The 22,371-nt window shown below is 35.9% G+C and overlaps 2 protein-coding genes across 6 annotated transcripts in view; both read left to right on the forward strand.

The window, feature by feature from the left end:
• Positions 1 to 15,734, forward strand: part of LOC106954454 (macrophage mannose receptor 1-like) — a 30,355-nt gene extending 14,621 nt beyond the window's left edge. For 2 of the 4 annotated variants that reach the window (XM_015043963.1, XM_015043962.1), the window contains 28 exons: positions 1,017 to 1,127; positions 2,562 to 2,699; positions 2,808 to 2,984; positions 3,650 to 3,804; positions 4,770 to 4,889; positions 4,991 to 5,106; positions 5,336 to 5,484; positions 5,576 to 5,775; positions 5,892 to 6,007; positions 6,145 to 6,243; positions 8,137 to 8,209; positions 8,323 to 8,476; positions 8,768 to 8,806; positions 9,184 to 9,347; positions 9,435 to 9,496; positions 10,153 to 10,253; positions 10,380 to 10,522; positions 11,209 to 11,314; positions 11,410 to 11,537; positions 11,887 to 11,931; positions 12,038 to 12,140; positions 12,240 to 12,472; positions 12,617 to 12,782; positions 13,472 to 13,636; positions 13,740 to 13,856; positions 14,064 to 14,219; positions 14,456 to 14,485; positions 14,602 to 15,734. In XM_015043963.1, the coding sequence (XP_014899449.1) occupies positions 1,017 to 1,127; positions 2,562 to 2,699; positions 2,808 to 2,984; positions 3,650 to 3,804; positions 4,770 to 4,889; positions 4,991 to 5,106; positions 5,336 to 5,484; positions 5,576 to 5,775; positions 5,892 to 6,007; positions 6,145 to 6,243; positions 8,137 to 8,209; positions 8,323 to 8,476; positions 8,768 to 8,806; positions 9,184 to 9,347; positions 9,435 to 9,496; positions 10,153 to 10,253; positions 10,380 to 10,522; positions 11,209 to 11,314; positions 11,410 to 11,537; positions 11,887 to 11,931; positions 12,038 to 12,140; positions 12,240 to 12,472; positions 12,617 to 12,782; positions 13,472 to 13,636; positions 13,740 to 13,856; positions 14,064 to 14,219; positions 14,456 to 14,485; positions 14,602 to 14,864 (3,629 nt within the window). In that variant the 3' untranslated portion in view covers positions 14,865 to 15,734. The remainder of the gene's footprint in view (positions 1 to 1,016; positions 1,128 to 2,561; positions 2,700 to 2,807; positions 2,985 to 3,649; positions 3,805 to 4,769; positions 4,890 to 4,990; positions 5,107 to 5,335; positions 5,485 to 5,575; positions 5,776 to 5,891; positions 6,008 to 6,144; positions 6,244 to 8,136; positions 8,210 to 8,322; positions 8,477 to 8,767; positions 8,807 to 9,183; positions 9,348 to 9,434; positions 9,497 to 10,152; positions 10,254 to 10,379; positions 10,523 to 11,208; positions 11,315 to 11,409; positions 11,538 to 11,886; positions 11,932 to 12,037; positions 12,141 to 12,239; positions 12,473 to 12,616; positions 12,783 to 13,471; positions 13,637 to 13,739; positions 13,857 to 14,063; positions 14,220 to 14,455; positions 14,486 to 14,601) is intronic. The other 2 variants (XM_015043964.1, XM_015043965.1) reach the window with 2 other exon arrangements.
• A 2,011-nt stretch (positions 15,735 to 17,745) lies between these two features.
• LOC106954455 (macrophage mannose receptor 1-like) overlaps positions 17,746 to 22,371 on the forward strand; it is a 21,848-nt gene continuing 17,222 nt past the window's right edge. For both annotated transcript variants that reach the window (XM_015043966.1, XM_015043967.1), the window contains exons 1-10: positions 17,746 to 17,893; positions 18,083 to 18,445; positions 18,541 to 18,708; positions 19,358 to 19,513; positions 19,598 to 19,720; positions 20,003 to 20,140; positions 20,242 to 20,421; positions 20,669 to 20,823; positions 21,552 to 21,665; positions 21,916 to 22,031. In XM_015043966.1, coding sequence (XP_014899452.1) covers positions 17,830 to 17,893; positions 18,083 to 18,445; positions 18,541 to 18,708; positions 19,358 to 19,513; positions 19,598 to 19,720; positions 20,003 to 20,140; positions 20,242 to 20,421; positions 20,669 to 20,823; positions 21,552 to 21,665; positions 21,916 to 22,031 — 1,577 coding nt within the window. In that variant the 5' untranslated portion in view covers positions 17,746 to 17,829. The remainder of the gene's footprint in view (positions 17,894 to 18,082; positions 18,446 to 18,540; positions 18,709 to 19,357; positions 19,514 to 19,597; positions 19,721 to 20,002; positions 20,141 to 20,241; positions 20,422 to 20,668; positions 20,824 to 21,551; positions 21,666 to 21,915; positions 22,032 to 22,371) is intronic.

Here is a 22,371-nt window from a genome sequence, read left to right on the forward strand (position 1 = left end):
AAATGGTTTTAGTTTTGTAACCTAACTGGTCCCCGTTGCACTTTTTTTTTATTAACATGAAGTGTTTTTATATATTTTCACCACATGGCATAATAATGATGCTACCTCAATGCTAGTGTTTTTAAAATAGTTGCTATAACTTAAAAAGGCAGAAACTGGGGAGGCAACAACAACTACAATAGAGAAAACTGAACTAATAGGAATAATATTCCTTCTTGATAATGATCATTTTATTAAGAAAAAGTAACAGAAGGGGGAAAAAAACACATGCCTACTAGACCCCTTGCTGTAGAAGTAGCCAGTGCCAGAAAGTCTTAGCTGCTCTAAGCTCCTTTTGTGCACATGTCATTGGGTTAACAGCCCTTCCTCCATGTTTAAATGTTCTCCGTGTCCTTATGTAACTGTAAGCAAGTGATGACAGAAGGGGAAAAGTAACCTAGGAAGATTAAAGCCCATACCTTTTGATCACAGAGCTCAGGAGCCATGCAGATGTATGCACCGTTTAAAAAAACGGGCACAAGTTTCGCAGCGAATTTCTCGTGTATTGTAGTTTCATCCATCATTTATCCATTTTTCTCCAATCCTGGCCTCGATGGTCGATGACCTGCGACTTTTGGATTGGTCCCTGGGCCAACACATGTATATTAAATGGCTGAACTACTTCCTCAGGATGCAGTCAAGTGCTCCTGTTAATGAGCTCATTATTTGTCTCAGGTGTTTTGAAGCAGAGACACATCTTAAAGTTACAGGACACTGGTCCTTGAGGCCTGGGTCTGAAGACCCCTGCTCTACATCCTCTTGTCCTAGCAAATTATCATTTAGTGATATTATTTCAATGTCATCAAAACTCCAACATTAAATGCTAGTTATCTGTGGATAAATAGTCTACATAGAAAATATTGTAGTGGTGCAGTTTTGCTGTTAAGCAATGAAAAAGAGGAACTAAGTATTCATTTTCTTTTCCTTTTTTTTTTTTTTTTACCCTTTCTGCCATAAAAACATTATGCAACTCTCAGGACTAACAGGAACAGGAAGAAACAAGCTTTGGATTGGATTGAGTTTGGGCACAGAACATGGCTGGCAGTGGACCGACGGAAAGCCCTTCCGGTACATGAAGTGGGATGCCGGTAAGTTATCTGATCATCGATCATCTCAGAAGTAGAGTTTTCCTGAGCAATATGAAAGGACTCATCTGTAACCAGATAAAAACTTTAATTCAGCCTGTTTTAAGAAATTCAAAGTTTTTGATGCAGAAAAATCTGGTAAACTATAGCCTGACACAAAAACGACATTGCTTGAATCGTAAAACACCCAGACATTTGAAGTCTTACCGAGTTAAAGCTTTTCATAATTTTTTCAAGTGATGTTTAGACGAACTTATCTGATCAGAAGCTGCAGGAAGTTATGTTGTGAGAAAAAACTTCTGAGAGTCATAAAATATTTGAGACTTAGATGAAACTTACTACAAACCTTAGAAAGTATTATGGTGACTGTCATTAGATGTCTTTTTTATAAAATAAAAATTTATACTAACAATAAGATTTCTCTAAAATTTAAGAAAACCTCTATTAACACCATAACATTCGTGCTCATATTATTTAGACTGCGTTATTGTTTCCCTTTCGAATGTTTCTCTTATTAAAAAAGCTGTGATGCCATTTCAGGTTGAATGTTTAATGTTCCTTCTTCAGTTGTATTATTTCAAATCACATAACGATATTAATTGGATTGTTTATCGTGAGATTACAATTAAAATGGTACCATATTACCATGAGTTTGTTAAAAAAAACAACACATTTTTAGCTAGTCATGGAGACTTAATGTTCTGGCTGATTTTTGCTACAGAAATTTTGTAAAAGCCAACAAATTTCTGGTTACTACTCTAAAGTTACATTAGTTGTTGCTGCAGGCTGTATTAAACTACCTGCTCAGCTGTTAATCTTTGATTTGTGTCACATCCACAAAGAGATGGGTAAAATTTTTAGCCTTTTGTGACAGACTATCACTTGAACAATGGCCTTGGAGATGGTGCTCTTCCAGGACCCATTGTTTGATTGAAGACCAATCAGGCTGATCAGTCAAAAAGGGAGATTGATGCACCTAACACCCTCCTGCTTCAAGGTTGACTTTTGAAGCACAAGTTGTTTTTATAAGAGCATCAGCGAACGTAGTCATATTCTCTTGTGACAATGAAGATCTGTGAAAATGGCTCAAATATGCAGAAACAAAAGCTAAATGGAATAAAATGTCCACTGTTGCCATATTCTTGGAGCAGAGATTGCTGTAAATCAAGTGACTCAATGCAAACATAATATGTTTTCAACAGTTGATATTATAAATTAAGCTAGATTGCATGCATAACTAGGGGTGAATTGGAATACATTGTTTAATGAGAATCTACCTTTCTGCTTAAATTTCTGTGAAGTTCTGCATGTACTTCAAAAACATAACTACTCATTTCTGACTAGCTGCATGTTATGGTTGTATATGTGATGGTACTTTTTTTCTGATAATTTCCCTAGTTAAGAGTAAATTTGACTTAAATTACCATATTGTTTCAGGGCACCCACTTCCTAACCCTGGACACAACTGTGCGCTTCTTGACACTGCTGGCCAGTTCTCGTGGCAAAGTTCCACTTGCACAAAGAAACTTGGCTACATCTGCTATAAAGGAGGAACCCCGCCAGCTCCACCACGATGTACTGAAAATTACTTCACACTGAAAAATTTTACATTTGTGTTTTCTCTGCATTATTACTTCAAAGAACTTTGTCATTCAGTCTCTGTATGTTTGTTCTTTTCATCAGTTGAAGACGGACTTTGCCCAGATCACTGGATCCCTTACAATGGACACTGTTTTTACCTTCAGCGCACCCCAAAGTCATGGTCCAGTGCTCTGACAGAGTGTCGCAAAGAGGGAAGTGAACTCGTGAACATACGCAACATTGAGGACCAAAGCTTCGTCATCTCTCAGCTTGGATATGGTACAAGACATTCTTATACTTGATCACAGTATTGCGTGCTGATCTTTTGTTTCGGTTCCACTGCAAAACAATTGAAAAAAGCATTTTCCACATCAGCAAGAGAGTATTTGTCCTACATAAAGAAATAGTTCATCAGACACTGCAGAAGGAGAAGACATGTCATTGTCCACATGTGGTAGTCACTTTCTCTTAAAAGAACAAAAAAGGAGGCAAGATCAACCTCTTTGCGCTCCAAAAATTACTTTTAAATCAGATTTTTAAAATGATTTTCAGCACTAGAAAGGTTAACCTTGGTATTTTCTGTATGCATTTTCATTTTGAGTGGCATAAAATTTTACAGCCAAGACTAGAAGATGTATAACGGCAAACAAAATGAGTCCATCTGCTTTAGTAAAAATAAAAATAAATCCTCACACATTTTACAAATTGTGCATTCTGCTTACAACACCTGTGAATCTACCAACCTGTGACTCAAACTACATGTAAGGACATAAGTTTGCCCATGAAGCCATGCTGCTTCCTGCATTTAAAATCTTGTTTCAAACACTGCAGTTGATGAAGATGAAGAGAAAACAATCACATTCCAACACGTGCGCACTCAGACATGATTATTTCCATAAATCTACAAGTACAAGATTAAAATATTTCACTTTTAATGTCCGTAGCATCTACTGATGAGCTTTGGATAGGACTGAATGACAGAACCACTGAAGGGTTGTTTGACTGGAGTGACCACACGACCGTCACCTTCACCAGCTGGGAGCCTGAAGAACCCACAGTGTCCACTGATGAAGAAGACTGCGTTCTCATGAAAGGAGAGGTATATTTCGCATAATATTCAAATAACTGTTAGACATTTTTGCACATCTTAGACAGAAGAGACCAGAATGCATATCACTATAAAAGGAATTTATAACTATACAAGGGACAACCAATTGTTCTTTTACCCCTTAAAATATCAAGGTTCTGAGTTAACTCACCCAGTTTCCAATTCATATAATGTTTTCCTGACTGGGGTATACTACGCTGTGGTATCCATATGTACTTAGTTTCTGCATATGTGTATATACACTGCTCAAAAAAATAAAGGGAACACTCAAATAACACATCCTAGATCTGAATGAATGAAATATTCTCATTGAATACTTTGTTCTGTACAAAGTTGAATGTGCTGACAACAAAATCACACAAAAATCATCAATGGAAATCAAATTTATTAACCAATGGAGGCCTGGATTTGGAGCCACACACAAAATTAAAGTGAAATGTTCCCTTTATTTTTTTGAGCAGTATATTTCCTGCTATACATTTGTTTTGATGAATAGTTAAGTTGTTCAAATAAAATCTTATTTATTGATCAAATCTCACATAAACAAGAACAAAAGATAATATTTTCAGAGTAATTTGTATTTGCACCTCTTACTTTGCTTCTGATCACATTTTTTACTGTTTGAATCAGGATCAGAGAACAGAAGCAACAAAACTAACACCCAAGTATAAGCACTGCTGTTATTTTTGTCTACTGTGTTATACTTTCACAATTTTCATTATGTTTATTTTTTTATTGAATATGCAAAAGCTTTGCCTTGCTAACTGCACCAAAAAGTTGTGATAATTGACCACAACTTTTGGTTGTTTATCACTCTTTTCCTTTTGCAAGGAAAAGCTGTTCCTTTTTAAAAGAAAAATGCTTTATTGTAGTATTACCAAACACACTTCAAAAACATATATTGATGTAAATGGTTTTAGTACCATCCATCTTTTAAATCACTTTATTTTTTGCAGAATGGAAATTGGGCGGACCGATCCTGCGATGAAAAGCACGGATATATTTGTATGAAGCAAAGTGCCACTGACGGAACTGGAGATGTAATAGAGTTACATTTGGATGCCGGCTGCAAAATTGTTAGTGAATTATGAATCTGTCATTTTACATGAAAAAAGAATACAAGATTACAAGTTTGGCTATTAATGATTGATTCTAATCAATGACCTAATCTTTTTAGGGCTGGAGAAGACATGGCTCTTTTTGTTACTTTGTGGGCACTGAGACCAAAACCTTTGATGAAGCTAAAGAAGACTGCCAGAGCTCAGCTTCCTACTTAGCTGATGTCTCAAATGGGTAACAATCCTCATAGTGTTTAATTACTAACCTCTAGATATTTCTGAGGCAGACTGTAGGTATTAAAATTTACCCATCTCTACTTAACAATTTGACTTGCAACAGTGGTTCAGAAACATTTTAACATTCAAGCCCAAAGCTTAAGACCAGGCAGCGACCTTCATAACTGATAGATGAAGTATAAATACTCTATCAGCACAGATTTATTAACTTTTATAAATACCGACAGGGTGGATAATGCCTTCCTTGTGAGTCTGGTGGGACTGAGACCGGAGAAACACTTCTGGATCGGTCTCTCTAATCAGAATAACCTTGATATCTTTTCCTGGACCAATACAGAGTTTGTGAGATTTACTCACTGGAATTCTGGAATGCCAGGTATGGATCTCTGGATTTAAGGCATACAAAGCAGAAAACAAAACAAACACAGACAAAAATAAAAATATCATTCGTTTCATGAATCATTTAGGTAACCAACAAGGTTGTGTTGCTATGGCGACTGGGGTTTTGGCTGGACTCTGGGACATACTGCCCTGCACCAACAAGGAGAAATACATCTGCAAATGCATGGCAGAGGGGGTAGTTTCAACGGTACCGCCCCAAACTCAAACTCCTCCCCAGTGTCCAGACGGTTGGAATCGAGTGGGGACAAGAAGTGTTTGTGCGAAGGTAAATAAAAGAAGCTTAGTGAAAGCAATTCACACGAAAATATTCTGTTCTCTTAAAATTAATTTGTGAATGTGATAATTTTCCAGGTAACTTTTTTTTTTTTTTTGTTTGTTCAGTTTTTCACAGGACCACGTTCAGAGGAGAAGACCTGGTTTGAAGCCAGAGATTACTGCAGGGCGATAGGAGGAGACCTGTTAAGCATCCACAGCTCTTCTGAACTAATGGTTGCAAGGTAACTGCTCAACACGTTACTTCAAGTGATCAAATGTCCTTTTTTCCCCAGACACGCCCACTTTTCAGATTCTATTCAAAGCATCCAGGGGGCATTCTTTGATTGATGAAAATGTCAGAGTTTTCATCGTTTTTCAGGGAACCATACCTAACCATACCTTATTTGCCTGATGTGATGCTTGGATCAAGACTGTCTCACTTTCATGTGATGTCCTCCCTTTCCCAAGCTGCTGCCTAGTGAGTGGTTCTTATCCGTTCATAAACAAAACATACTGTGGCACTGTGCTACAGGTACAGCGCTGCAGCTGATGTTTTTAAAGTGCAAGTGCAGCTTTATGAATAAACCCGAAAATAAATGTCCTTTCTTAATGTCCCGGTTGCAACAAATGGTTGATGGTGTGCACCATGTCCATGGCTGGGACAAGAGTTTCTTTGTAATAGGAAGGTGGCAATGATCCTGTAGGTCACATGGACATAAAGACTATGAAAAGTTTGTGCAAAGTAAACTAAGCGTTTATCTATTAAAATGACTGAGGATGTTGAAGGCTAAAACTAACAACAGGAGCTTACACATTAATTTAATAGGTTTCTTTGTGAGACTCCTTTTATTTATTTTTATTATTAAAATGTATATATCAGATTTTGTGTCTTTTTTTCTCCAGACTGACTTAAATAGTGTGCTATTATTACACAGTTAAGTATTCTAAGTTGTAGAGTAATTATCAGGAATGCAAGATATGAAAATTTGGGCTGATATTTATATCAGATTTAAATGCTGCTGTTACGGTAGTTTTTATATTTCCCTACACTTTCAACACCGTGCAAAAATGATGACCACACCGTCTACTTTCCTTCTCTGCTTCTGTTAAATTTGCCATGATCCTGCACTCGATCACTATTTCATGTCTGAACAATCACAAACAAGATGGAAATAAACAGTGGTTGTTCATATTGGTGCAGTTCTGCTTATTGGACAGATACTGGAATGTGATTCCAAATGCTGTGGACTTTGAGTTCTCCTTACAACCTTAGATTGTTTTCTGTGTGATTAAATCTGTAACACGTTATGTTAATTATATCAAGTAAATAACTAAATGTGTTTCTGTGTCTAAAAGTATGTTGGACTTAAAGTGTCACATGATTAGGTATTACAGCTACTTAGTATTTATTTACAATTATCTCCTGGCTGCAAACTTCTGGTCTTAAAAAGACTAGTTATTAAAAATAACTACAGGCTTATACAGTAACTATTTTTGGAACCCCTAAACCCTCCTATATAAAATTAATAAAGTGAAAATGCAGCTTTATGTTGCCCCTCTTTGATTTTGTTTTTCATTCTGTCAATTTTGATGTAATTTAATTAAAGTATTTGTAGGTTCTAAATCTGTGCACAGTTGAAATTGTGAGTCTTTCAAGTTTTAAAATGAGACAGAAACAGATCTGCTAAAATAGCACAATACACAAGTAGCTCTGCATTTACCCACAGCTACAAACTGTTTCACACATGCATTTTAGGAAAGCCTTTTGCATATAGCTATGCATTCAAACACAAGAGCTGCCCTGTTAAGTATATTAAATGAGAAAAAGTACCCTATGCTAAAAGCTAGTGGCAATTATTTTAGAGGAGATGTGCTGTTTCCACCTTAAAACAGGTCAAGGGTGAAACAAAAGGTAGAATTCATTGCCTCTTTTAGCTTAGCCCTAAAACATCTAATTCTTACAGGAGGTCATAATAGACAGATCTGTGAATGATTTTTAAAAAATATGTAATAAGCATGTTTTGTACAGCCACAGACCACCTAATTTAATAGGTACCCTTTAACAGGAATAAATTATATGCAGAAAGGAATTTTTGAATAGAAAATAGAAATTCTTGTGATAAATGTTACTGTGGAGTCCTTCATAAACCAGTCGCACCTATAGCAGACAAACCAAGCACCAGCTCAAGGTTGTGGTATCTTTCATAATTGTCACTTGGGTATTATATGTTTTACCACATGTTTCGGGGGGAGGATAGATCCAAATAATATGCTGGTACTCTGTATTTCACTTTTTTTGTAATCTCTAACAACAGCTCTATCTTATACCAAAGTTTTAATCTCTGTGACTTGTGTGAATATGTTCCTTCAGCAGAGGTGGCAAAGCTTGGATTGGACTTCACTTTGAAAATCCAAACGGTTATGTATGGACTGATGGAAGTGCGGTTAGTAGTTTATTTTCTTTTTTTTAAACCCAAATATCAATCTGTTCTGTTTTAGCTAACAATTTCTAAAATAAACTTAACGAAACATTTCTTACTATTTCTTTTTGTTGTAGTTGAACTTCCAGCACTGGCAGGAAGGAGAACCAAACAACTTCAACAATGATGAAAGCTGTACTGAATTTGTGATGTATAACTGGGACGAGCAAGGCTCCTGGAATGATCTGAACTGTGAAAGCTACAATGACTGGTTGTGTCAGATTCAAGCAGGTAGAGAAAATATAAAGAAAAAAAATATATACCATTTTCTAAAAATATATTTTGATGGTTAAATCTCTCTCATATGGGTTAGTGTGTTTTTAGATAAATTTGTTTATATAACCTAATTATATAAAGATTAAAAAAAATGTTCCTGACTTGGATCCAGTCTCACTGAATGGCTGATGTCACAATTTACAATGTGACATCATACTGATGATATTCAAATGCAAAAATTAAGAAAGTAGCATATTTTCCTACAATTACTTGCATAACATCTAAACTGGCTTTGTGCTTTTACAGGAGCAACTCTAAAACCACCTCCCAACAATACAGCAGCAGGTAAGACTACCTGGACATCGTCCTTAAAATTAAAACGCTGAATCCTTTAAACATACTAATTGAACGTCTAACTCACAATGATAGCTCTGGGCTGTGATAAAAGAATGCAGATTAATTATTATTTCTATCATAGAAAACTAGCAACTACTTTTAATTTTAATCATGACTGGAAGAGGGAAATTAGCATACTTAACATACTGATGTTTAACCCATAAAACAAAATCCTTAGAAGTTTGTCATCATATAATAAGAAGCTCTTCAATATCCATTGCTAATAAGTATTGTTGCAAAGAAAACACCAACCAAAATGTCTTTACTGTTTATATGCCAGATTAATAATTGAATAGTAACGTCACATCCGTTCAAAATCTTTACAGAATTTAATACCACATCTGACGGTTGGCTTATATGGAAAGGGAGACAATATTACCTGAACAGAATGGCTAAATCTATGGAAGAGGCTCGTGACTTCTGCAAAAGGAGACATGGCGACTTGGTAGTAATCAACAATAAAGAGGAAAACATTTTCTTATGGAAACAGGTGGGTAAAGTCATCTTACCACACAGAGCACTTATATCGCATATTTGCCTGTTCATAGGCAGCATTTACTTTGTTTTTCTTCTACAGATTTCAAGAAGCTATGGATCGTGGTACATAGGCTTATCAGTGGATCTTGATGGCTCATTTTGGTGAGTATTACTTACTAATGCATACTAGCTATGTGTATTACTTAAATAAAAATTGTGCAATTTTATTTTCTGTTTTTATTTGACTATGACAGAACATAATTGATTCAGTTAAGCTGACAGTGTAGTCATGGGGGGAAAATGCATAAATAATGGACATATTTTGTCAGCTACTGAGTCTCTTCTCTGTCAAAGGAATTTTTAGAGAATATTGAGGTTTTGTTTGAGCTGTTCTGTTAAGATGTTAAGATCAGTAAATGTCTCTCGATATTAGATTTGCTTTTTATATTGTCTTTTGTGTAAAAAAAAAAAATGTTTTGGAGCAACTAGTCAGAGCATGGCTAAGAGAAATGTGGACTTCTGCCCTTTTGAAACAATTCTGAAGTCAAAAACGTCAGTCGTTGATGCGAATGCCGGTTTAGAAACATTTAAATCACTGTTTGCATTAAATAAACTACTCCTGTTCTGTTTATCTAAGGACCCCAGAACGGTTAACAATGTCCCAGTTCCATGTTTGAGTTCCTCCAGACTTTTCTCCTTTTTATGATCTGTGACCAGGGAGAGTTACCAATATAAGACAAAACCCTGTTTAATTCTTACCATAGAAAACTCTGTTCACATAAATATGCATTACTCAACTGGACTGTCTGTGGCACCAGGTGGTTGGATGATACTCCGGTGTCTTATCAAAGATGGGATGAAAATCAGCCGAATTCCAATGCCTTTGATGAGAACTGTGTTATGATGGGGCATCATATGGGTAAGTAAGGATATCACAAATGTGCATCTTTAAAAAGGTATCAAACTCTAACTGAAATGTCTGAAAATATGAACATAGTGCTTCAAAATGAAGATGCTGTTCAGTGAGTCTATGATGTCCTTGCAGGGTATTGGCGTACTTCTAACTGCGGAAGAGAGGCTCAGTCCATCTGTGAAAGATCAAACTCACCACCTGTCAACACCACTGCAGCCCCAACAGTATCTCTCGTAGGTGGATGTATGGCTACATGGAAAAAATTTGGTTCAAAGGTAAAAAAAACCAAAAAGAGAATCTAGATTAGATTGTGAACTTATGCCAGCAGTCTGCAACAGCAATCCATGAATGCCACTGTTCTGCAACTGTTGGATGCATCCCTGCTCTTAACCTTAATCAAGTGAATGATTAATTCACTGGTGTCTCATCTATAAAGGATTACATAGACTTTCTAATAAAAGTGTACGTATGCCCATATGCAGGAATGGCAAACAGATTATTAAATCCATGCACACACGACGGAAAGCGATTTTCTGTATCAAATTCTATCCGTGTTAGAGTTTGATGCAGAACTCCCGTCGAGTTTGTGTTTTATAGATCACAACCTTTGAAATGACACCAGACTTGTATACAGCTAATCCAGACCCTCAAAAATGCTTTACAATGAAATCAATCATTTCCATTCACACAAACTTTCATACGCAAAGGATGGCGAACTACTGGAGCCACAGCTTTTGGCCACTAGCAGGCAACGCAGGTGAAATGTTGTGTCCATGGGCAAAGACACAACCATGCGGATGGAGCCGGAATCATGTCTAATGATTTTTATGGACAGTGTGGTCCAAGTGGCATCTTCATTTTCAAGCCAGATGCCTGGCTTTTATTGGGATATATATTGTGTAGGATTTTAACATCAAGCTTTGCTTTCTTTACATGTTTCAAATGTTTTTGTTGCCAACAGTGTTACAAAATAGTGAGTGACCGCAAGGTGACTTGGGAAGATGCAAGAACTCAGTGCGCCAATTTTGATGCCAAATTAGTTTCCATTCCTACACGACAAGTTCAAGGTTTGCTCTCATATTAAATATTTAATATCGTTAAAAGAAAACCCTGCTATACTCAGTCTGAAAGAAAAACTAAAATTTGAACTTTGAATTTGCAGCATTCTTGATCACCAAAATGCTTACTGCAGCAAATACGGATCTATGGATAGGTTTAAACAGTTTAAGTCAAGATGGATTTTTCTGGAGTGATGGAAAAACACGGCAATACACCAACTGGGGTTATTCTGTAAGTATATTCTCAGTGATACTACTGTGTTATGCTTATCAACAGGGTTAATATGAATTCCTAATTGTCTTATAAATAAGTTTTATTAAAATTAAAAACTAAAATGCATATTTTTGTCAACTTTTGCTTTAATGTACTGCAAGATGAAAAGAATATGATTCAAAAGCAAACGTTTCCATGCAGCAAATTGTGTTTTTGCTGACCTCATGTGGCTAAGGATATATATTGACTGATAAGGACTTGTTTATCAGTCAATATATTCACTCTGATATGTAAGATTTTTAGTATTTAGTTAGGAATAATACAAGTAAATCAGTTCTTATCAATAGCATCTGTCTTTGCCCTTTAGAAAAATCAGAGACGTCCCGGATCATTTTATCAAAGATGGAATGAGGTAATAAATAAAAATAAATCTTACAGAAATATTTCCCATTTTTGCTTATTAAGGGTTTGAAGACAACTATGACCTTTATCAATCTTTTTTTATTACTCATAATCAGGAGGAGTGCGTGCTGATGTCCAGCAGTTCAGCTTTCGGGATTGGTAAATGGTTGATAAAGTCATGCAATGACACAAACGGATTTATTTGTCATAAAGATCTCAGTGAGTTCAAGCTTTTGCTGGTTTGGAAACATTTTGAGGTTTATAACCTTCAGCATCTTTTCACTGAAAATAAAATTGCTTTTACTTTGCTCCCATCAGATACGGCTATCAAAGATAACTCGGATCCAATCAGTCCTACCACTTATGAGAGTCTGGGAAACGACAGCATCAAGGCTGTGACTCAAAATCTGACATGGGCCGAAGCCAAGAAATCGTGTGAAAATGATAAGGCCAACCTGGCTAGCCTGCGAACCGAGTGGACAAATGCCTATGTTGAATTACTGGCTTTGACTCTCAAAACTCCTCTGTGGATTGGACTTAACAAAGATGAGGTAAAGAGCTGCAGAGATCTGAAACCCATTCCTAGGTTGTTTCAAAGTTTAATAATTTGGTTTTAATGCATAATTGTGTTTGGGGTTTTCTAACATGCTTAAAAGAAATCCTTTTCTTAATAAGAAATTTGTCTTTGCTTTCAGACAAAAGGTTATTTTAGGTTTATTGATGGCTGGCACTTGAGCACCACCAACTGGGCCGAATTTGAACCAAGCAGGAATAAACCGTGTGTGTATATCGATGTGGATGGAAAATGGCGGACAGCTTTCTGCAACCAGACTATGAACAGTGTCTGTATGATGTCAACAGGTGTGACTGTTATGGCAGGATTCAAAACAAAATGATGTAAAATTCATTCAGCTACTCCAACTCATCAAATATTATTTGGTTGCTTTAGTTTGCTCAGTATAAATTTATATGCAGTTGTGATTCAGTGCAAATTGCAGATATAATATCAAGTTTTAATTTATCTGTTTTCATTCAGCTGACTGTATTGTACTATAATTGGACTGCAAGTAATTGCATATTATTTTGTATTTTAACAATTTAGGCTGGTTTCAGTTAAATGTGGAGATGGGTTTGGCCTGTTTGGTACTGAATAATCTATTTGAAATCTATTACAGAGAAAATATTTGAAATGTCTCTAAAGTAAAACAGCATTTTCATAAAGATTGTATGAGAAAAGGCATTATTGTAGCTTTGAATAACAGCATATGTTCTTGATTTCTACAATTGTTCTCAAGTACAATCATATAGTTATAAAGAAATCCCCCAAGACTTTAAGATTGTATAGTTGTGTGTCTAATAACAAAATAATAAAATAGAAAGAATTAAATAATCTCCCTAAAACACATTTATTTACAAAGATCTGTCTTGGCAAAAAAGTGTTGCTATCTTCTAGATCGTAGAAAGCAGCAAACAAACACAAACGACTGAATGTGAAAGTAGGTCAGTTTAAATTAACTTAAGTTCATCACAATCAATGATTTCTTTTCCAGACGTTCCCCCTACAGAGTCCGCTGTATTTCCTGGACGCTGCCCTGAAGATACCAATGTGGAGTACCAGGATAGTTACACCTGGTTGCCATACAAAGGCAACTGTTATCTGTTTGTCACAGATGAAATTGAATGGGCAGATGCAGCTAGCAGTTGTGTAAGACATGGTAAGAACAGTTTCTTTAAAACTACGTGGTCAGTTAACGTGAGTAAAAAATGATCCAGAAGGTGCTGAGAAGTTGTTGCAACCAAATTATTTTCGATGTTAAGGTGGTGTCCTGACAAGTATTGAAGATCCCATGGAGCAAGCATTTCTCCATAGCAACATACAAGTATTTCAAGACAGCCACATCTCTTTTTGGGTTGGTCTATTTAAGACTCACAGAGGTAAGAAGTTTTTTAGCCTGTTAATTTTTATATAAAGTTTAAATTGTATTTGTACTGAGAATGTACGACTTATTGCAACAGCTTTAAGCCTCTTTGGCTTTCAGTTGAGCCAACTGAAACATAAAATATAATCACTTCCTTAATTTTAAAAGTGTTGTCAGCATTTTCTTTTTTTTTTTCTTTTTTCGTTTTTTTTTTTGTCCCTAGGGTCGTGGGCATGGCTTGATAAAACTCTCCTTGACTATGTCAACTGGGGTGAAGATGAACCGGATTCTGATTTTGGAGCCATAACAACTAAAGATGGGACATGGAGTTCAGGGCGCAGATGGCACGACAGATCGTACATCTGTAAAACACCCAAAGGTAAGCGGCATCTGATTTTTGTTAAAATCAGTCCACGCATCTTGATGTGTGGACCCAAAACTTCAAAAATGTTGCATATATTATTTTGTCTTTTGATTCTGTCAAGAGCATTAATTGATAAACTCTGTAAATTCCCGTGAAGCCGTTCTAAATTACATACTTTACAAGACATAGGCTGCAGCTGAACTTAAGAAAAGAGATTCATTATTTCACACTTTCTTTTTTTTCCTGAACAGTTATGTTGACAGATGCAGGTCAAAAACCGAGTAAGTTAAACCTCTTAATGATTTGTGCAATTTTTGATTACTTGTATTTTCTTCTGATATTACAGTCAAATGGCACTGAGTAAAAGCTTATCCCTGTCTACTTGTTGCATGTGCAGACCCTCAACACCGAGACGATCCACACAGTCGTGTCCACACAAGTTTGGTGGTCGCGATGCTTATTGCCATCATCTCGATAATGACTCTTTTCGCTTTCTTGCTCTACAAGAGATCCCCTCGTCCCTTCCCCACCTTCGACAATCCACTGTACTTCAATGGCGAAAAATCTCAGCCTGATGTGGTCGACACCAATAAATTGATCGAGAATGCTGAAGTCTCCGAAATCTCCCCAGAAAATCCAGAGCCCATTTTAATTCTGTGATTTAGGAGTTTGCAGAAGTCGAAGTTGTGCAAACTAGTCTGAGATTAATTTTACTGTAAACACAACCATGCTTCAGTATTTTTGTTTTTAATGCAAACAATAAATATTCAGTAATTTAACAATAACTGTATTTGTTCTTTCTCTACCCATGGCAGATTGTATATATAATGGCTACATGTGAAGCTCATTTTCTAGATGCTGTTTATTGCTTTTACTGTTTGAATGTAAAATGGACACAGCCTGTCAATGTTAAAAAAAGACATTAAATCTTTCACAATAATATACTGTTCATTTTTTTATTACATTTCCTCATCTGTTCAGGATTGAACAATGTCAGCTCTGTAGTTATTGATTTCTTTGAACAAACTCTGCATAAAGATAAAGAAAGGAGGGAGAATGTTTCTTTCTACTGTAATCATGTTAGAGGAAGTCATAAAAACTTTCCCTTGGCACATTTATATATGACAGCTCTTAATTTAGTACAACATATTTTCATCAGAAAAGACATTTCCTGTCAAATTCTGTCGAAAGAAATCACATTTAGACTGAGCTTAGTGGCACTGCTTATATGTTAAAATTTTTAAATGCATATCTTTAAAGTACATTAAGTGTATTTGTACTAAATGGATCCATACTGTATGTTTCATGATGACTGTACTCCAAGGTAGCAGAATAGTGCTTAGTGCCAATATAAAGCAAAGATGTCTGTATAAGAACACAAGAGCTACTACAGACACAAACCCAAGGAACGTTTCTGAATTTTGGTTTGAAATACGATCCTTTATTGTTAAAAGATAACACCGCATATTTGCTCCCCTGCATGTTTACAGTCAGTTTATTCCTCTGCTGAAAATAAATGTACTTGAAAGTGTAACACAGTTTTGCCTTCCTTTTTATTTAATTTTCCAAAAGATGCATTCAATGGCAGACAGTAGTCTCACAGTACAAATATTGGAATAGACCAATCCTTGAATGGAAGCAATTCAAGGCGTTAACAGAAAAGATTTGCTGAAGTTAAGGTCGATTATCAGAATGGGTAAATAATAGACGGTACGATAAGTAGGAAATAAAGTGGCCTGTAATTCACAATGTTGCTTTGTGGATTAGGTTTAAAAGCAACGTCTGAACTATTTGGTCTTGTCTCACTGCATAAACACATGCTAACTAAGTATAATCTGAACAACAGACTTCAATTTAAGCCAGAATTATTTATATCCATGGCAAATTTAGGTTTTCTTATAGAGGATCGAAACTGACATAATAAAAAATAAAATAAAAAAAGTAAATCAATCAATAAACTTAACATGTACCCATTAATTTAAAAATAGACAACTTTTTATAATTCAATTTATCTTCATAGCAATTTTTTTTGAATTTAGACATAAATTTTACTCTTTTTATTTTTACATTTTCATTTTACTTGTGCAATTATTTCTCTTATTTTTTTAGATTTCACTTTATAACGTATTCCTACTAGTTTTTATTTCCGTGTATTACTTTTACATTTTTGCTTCATTTGCTACAGTTGTGCATTGATGTTCAGAAAGGAACAGAACGTACAAGATGGATAATGAATATTGATCCTAAATCTTTTCTGCAGTGTTAAATATGTGTGACAACATAAATTGAAGTGAATAAATTGATGGCTAATGTGCTTGGATAATCTAGCAATGTTAGCCCAGGTAGTATTTTTCCATGTTTATCATCCATATCTTTTTGCCATTCTTTAATAAGTAATTTTAAATAACTTAGCAAATTCAAGTAGAAAAAAGAGTTTTGGTTTTTTTTGTGCCTATGATTTTACCTGTGAAAGGTGCAATTTTACTTATTAATTAACAGCACACTTATTGAAGCGCTCTCCCACTCTTAAACTTTGCCATGGCCTTGAGAAAACAATGGCCATTAATACATTGCAATGGGCAATGCACACATTTACTTAAATGGAACATTGTGGAAAAATCAGCTTTGGTTCTTGCATAGACTTGTGAATCTTTGTCAATGTTAAGTCCCTAAGAAACAAAACGTTAGAAAATCCACAGTGTTTGGAAAAAAAAGCTTATTTCCAAACATTGTGTCTGTAGAACACTATTCCTGTGAAATATAAAGTTTTTCTCTTTAATAAAAGTTAGGCTTCTGAATGATTACCAGTATAAAGAGGGTTTTAAACTGAACTTAATGAAATGTTTTCCAGAGAAGTAAGAAAAGAAATCGCAGTCAGCATTATGAAGACTTCCCTTTTTGCAACTATTTCCCAATAGTTTCCAGATAATTTCTGAAACTGACTTCTACTATGTTGGTCTAAATCTTTGTAAGCCACAAAATAAATCACATCCCTAACTGTCTACTGTTCATTTTGTATGATACATAACATATTGTAGTAGTGAAACTAAAACGGATAGCTTTCAAAGACTTGAAAATCATCTAACTTAAAGTCAATGCAGTTGTTGAAATGCTTGCTCTTTGAATTTTTAACTTTCTACGAAATTGTTATACAAGTTAATGAGAAGCACTTGATGTTGATGACAAATGACCAGTTGAACAGTTGGCTTTCTGATAAGCTATGGTCTTTCTCAAAAAACCTCTTTTGCAACCACAGGAAGTCAGTCTGTCTGCGGTCTCCGTTTACGCACATATTTTCCTGTCTGTTGGGATGCAAAGAACGAGTTACAGGCAGAACTTGGTGCCACAGTGTCTTTCTTCGAACCAATTGCTCATTCAGATTTCAGGAAGTGCATAGTAATTACTTGTTTGTCAGAAGTACAAGCCACTAAACAAACCAGACATAACGCTGACTAATTAGAAAGAATAAAAAAAAAAAAAAAAAAAGATGCGATGACGTGGTTTGACACGATGTGTCTGCAGATAAAAACCCCAATCTCTTCATATTGACCAACACAACTTCTAGATTTTGTGTAGACATTACATGGACTAAGCGATCGCTTGGGGAGAAAGTCTAAGAAGAATCATGAGGAGCACATGTATTGTCACTGTGCTCCTACTGAAAATGCTGGAGTGCCTGGCATTAGATGGTGCAGTATTCCAACTCTTGACTTCAATCTGTTTCAGGTTTTTTTTTTTTTAAATAGCAGTAGTTGCAGATAGAAATCTGTGTCTCATTATTGCTTTTATGTCGGTATAACATAGACAAAACATTTTCTAGTTGCTGAATGCTGGAATATTTATGAGAGCTTTTCATTTGGAACAATTTCTCTTTTCAGATTCACCATTTCAACTTACCAACACAGCTGGTTTCTGCTTGGTTAAAACGGACTCCGTTTGCCAGGAAATACGCTGGACAACTGCTGACCGATTGCTGGTGCCTGGGAAAAATAAATGTCTGGGAGTCCAGGGACCAACTCCGATGAGTGAAGTAAACCTCTATGACTGTGATGAAAACAGTAAGCTCCAGAAGTGGAACTGTACGAATGACAACATGCTCACCCTCCAAGCGAGCACGGGACAGAGGCTTTTTGTTGAGCTCCAAGCAGATAACAGAGCTGTACTAGTGACAACAGAAGGACCCAACAGCAAACTCATGATATCTGGGACATCCAGTGGAGCTTGCACAAGAACATACAGAGGTATAAAACTGCATTCTTTGCAAAATCCAACTAATTTTTAATCAGCATCAAACGGAGTGCTTAATCGCAACTATTTTTTTAAATTCATTTTTCAGAACTTTACACCATAGGAGGCAATGCAGCAGGAAGGCCCTGCATGTTCCCTTTCTTTTATGAAAACCAGTGGTACTCAAGTTGCACTTTGGCCAACAACCGAGGCCAACCCTGGTGTTCTGTTGAAACGAAGTATGAACATCAGACATGGGGCTTTTGCCCCACAAACAGTGAGTACTGAACAATCTTTTCATCAAAATAATATGGTACAGTTAGTGTCTTAATGCATGTTATTATGCCATTTTAAATTATATAAGCACTTTATCATCAGTGAATGTTGATCTATTAAAATAAATTAAAAAAAACTTAAGAAAAGCAAAATAACATAAATATGCCACCTCAGTAAATTGGTAAATCTTTGTAAAAGTGAATGAAACCCTCAAGGCTGGTTTATCATAAAACATAAATACTACAAAAGAACAATAATAAAAGTGCTTGTACACAGCACTTTGCTCACAGAAGGAAAGGGTTTGGGAGGAAAGTTTCCTTAAGAAACAGGTTTAACCTTTGATGATTGTAAAGGATTTAAGAGTCTTTGGATGCTTCCCAAAATATGGGCTGATGCTCAACTCGACTGAACTGATATTTCTAACAGCACTTGCTGGGTTTGAGTCCACAGGGCTTGAATTATTTCACTCTGTAGCTAATCTATAAAATGTAAAAGTTACATTTCTTTGTGGAATTACTGAAAAAATAACATTTAATTGCTATTTAAATAGAGAATGCGTACATGTTATCTGATGTCTTCATGACAGATACGTTTTTTTATTTTTATTTTTTTTTATTTAGTTAGATGAACTTGTATATAATGTTTTGCAGATAAGGAAAGCTGGATCAAACATCCAACAAGTGGAGCACTTTATCAACTGAACACCGAGTCTGCTTTGACGTGGTCAGAGGCTGAAACAAGCTGCAAGCAGCAGAGCGCCTCCTTGCTCACCATCACTGACCCCCAGGAGAAGGCTTACATCACAGGTTACAAGAATTCAGACTGGCAAGAGAATACATGAGCTCTTCAAGGTCTGTCTTTTTGAATGTTCTTTTATTTCACTCTTATAGCGTTGCTCGAGCCAGGAGGTACCCACCAAGGATACAGACTTTGGACCGGGCTGACTCTGGATTCAGATCATGGCTGGCAATGGTCTAATGGGGACCCTTTTCGTTACCTTAATTGGGATTCAGGTAAGATTTTTCAGTCTCGTATTTCAATAAAAATCACAGGGTTCACAAATGGCTCTCCTTTAACTTTTTACAAGCTTGTGTTGCTTTTGAGTTACTGTTCTTCTCATTTATATACAACAGCAGTTGTCCCTCTGGAAACAACAAAAACTCACAGCGTTGTATTTACACAATCGTTTTCTGTCAAGATAGAAAACTAAACACATTACAAAATGAAATCCTCATGTGAAAAAATAGTTAAGTGACGCTGCAACATACCTAACGTTGTCCATCATGTCGTTGTAGGACACCCAGTTAATAATCCAGCACATACCTGTGGAGTGATGGATGGAAGCGTAAGGTACGCATGGCAAAGTTCAACATGCAACAAGAAATTCGGCTACATCTGCTACAGTAAAGGAGTTCTGGCTTCTCCAACGGCGGGTAAGAACATTTTTATCGTTAGTTCTGGGGGAAATAAAATATTCTTATGATGTTGTGAACTTGTATTTGTACATTCTCCTTTTTGTGTATCCTGCAATCAGTTCCTGACATGGGACATTGTTCAGCACCGTGGGTTCCATACAATGGCCACTGCTTCCAACTTTATCGAAATGCGCAAAGCTGGTCTGGTGCTCAGCAGACTTGTCGTAAAGACGGAGGGGACCTTGCAAGCATTCGCAATATGGAGGACCACAGTTTTATCACCACTGAGCTTGGTTATGGTACCCCAATTTTTATATCAATCTTTCTTCTGGTGGTTTCTTAGTTTGGGGTTTTCTTACATGTGACAAAACCATCTAACTGCTAACTTGAACATAAATTCAAGCTAACTTTTTTGTCTTTCCTTTTAATCACAATAAGGAATCTGCAAACTAAGCGCATAAATTAAAGTATATGAAGTGCTATAAAGTAATGATAGATATATAGATGTATAATAGCCATTCCTTTATTTATTTCCTCTGTCTGCAGCCTCCACTGATGAGCTTTGGATTGGACTTAATGACAAGAAAACAGAAGGCCTGTTTGACTGGACTGACCACACCACAGTTACCTTCACTAGCTGGCAGTTTGGAAAACCACAAGGTGGAAATAACCAAAACGACTGTGTTCTTGTCAGAGGAGAGGTAAGAAGCATTATGTTCTCTTTTAAATGTGACAAATTTGAATCTGGTCTGCTATGATGAAGCTGGGCCAAAAAGCAAAGCTCTAAATTTACAAATGCATTTATAGTCACTCGGCTTATGAGATGGGATCCATGTCGGTAGATGAGCTTCCTTTATAGAACATCCACTGTTTCCCCACATAGAAAAGAGTTAGTGGAGGTAGTTCAAGGATTTGATCAGGTTGTCACCCATTTGGAGATTTTTCAAGTAAATCCCATTGATAGGAGAACCAGAACTCATTGGAGGCATTGCAGTAATTTTCAATAAATTAGAATATATGAGAGTATATATAACTCATTAGAGGCATTGCAGTAATTTTCAATAAATTAGAATATACAATCCGATGAGCCTTGCTTGTCAGATTAAAAGTACCTTTTGACAATAACAACCTTTAAGCAGGTATTAAACATACTTTTCATTAAGCCAACATTTGTGTTTTTAAAAATAGCTTTTTATTGCTCAGATGTAATACTTTCATTAACTGTAAGTGGAAAATTATCATAATTTACAGCAATATACACATTCAAACATCCATCTGTGTGTAATCCATCTTTTAATTTGTTTCACTTGTTCATTAAGTTCCTAAGATAAAGTAACTTTTCTACATTATTTTGAATGGGTCTGCACAGATCCAATGTGTGTATTTTGACAATATATTGTAAAACAAACTGTGTATTTTCTTTCTGTAGAATGGAAACTGGGATGATCGTGACTGTAAGGAGAGCCACGGCTTTATTTGTATGAAAGCCAGTGCTTCTGAGCCCACTGGAGATGAAATACAGCAGGATGCAGGCTGCAAAACTGTGAGTGATTTCTTTCAAGTCTGGAAAAAAAATGTTTTGATATTTTATCTGGCATAAAAGCGAAAGAGGGAAGATTTCAACAAAGTAAATTTGAAAAGATTCTCCAAAGTGCTGAAAACAGAACACAGTTTTCATAAGTGATAGAACTAGTAATTCACAATTGTCAGTTCAAAGTTTTGTTATCTGTTGTATTATTTTACTTCTTTACACAGAAAGAGATAAAAATGCTCTTTTGATTTTTCCTGAAAAGGGTTGGAAAAGATACGGCTCCTACTGTTACTTCATTGGAACAGAGAGAAAGACATTTGGAGACGCAAAAGAGGACTGCAAGAGATCAAATTCTTACTTGGCAGATGTTTCAAACAGGTATATTTTTACAAGCGTGTTAAAAAAAGAGAGAGAGAGAGAGAGAGTGAACGAGGCAGATTTCTAACAACAAAGAGATTTTGTGATACTAACAAGCCACATTTGTTCATAGAAACATTGTTAAAATCATGAAATACAATAAATTTTCTTGTGAGGATAAACAAATTAGGTGACATAAGAAGAAACAACAGGTCCTCCCAGATAAAGAAATAAGAATTAAAAAGCCTTAAATGGATAAAAACACGTGAAATATTACACCATGTTGTTCTGTATGATCTAGATCAGTGTTTTTCAACCTCTTTTGAGCCAAGGTACACTTTTTTAATTGAAAAAATCAAGC

The sequence above is a fragment of the Poecilia latipinna genome, unplaced genomic scaffold (genome assembly GCF_001443285.1).
Source record: "Poecilia latipinna isolate Pla-1442-1.1 unplaced genomic scaffold, P_latipinna-1.0 Scaffold658, whole genome shotgun sequence".
In the NCBI taxonomy this organism is placed as follows: domain Eukaryota; kingdom Metazoa; phylum Chordata; class Actinopteri; order Cyprinodontiformes; family Poeciliidae; genus Poecilia; species Poecilia latipinna.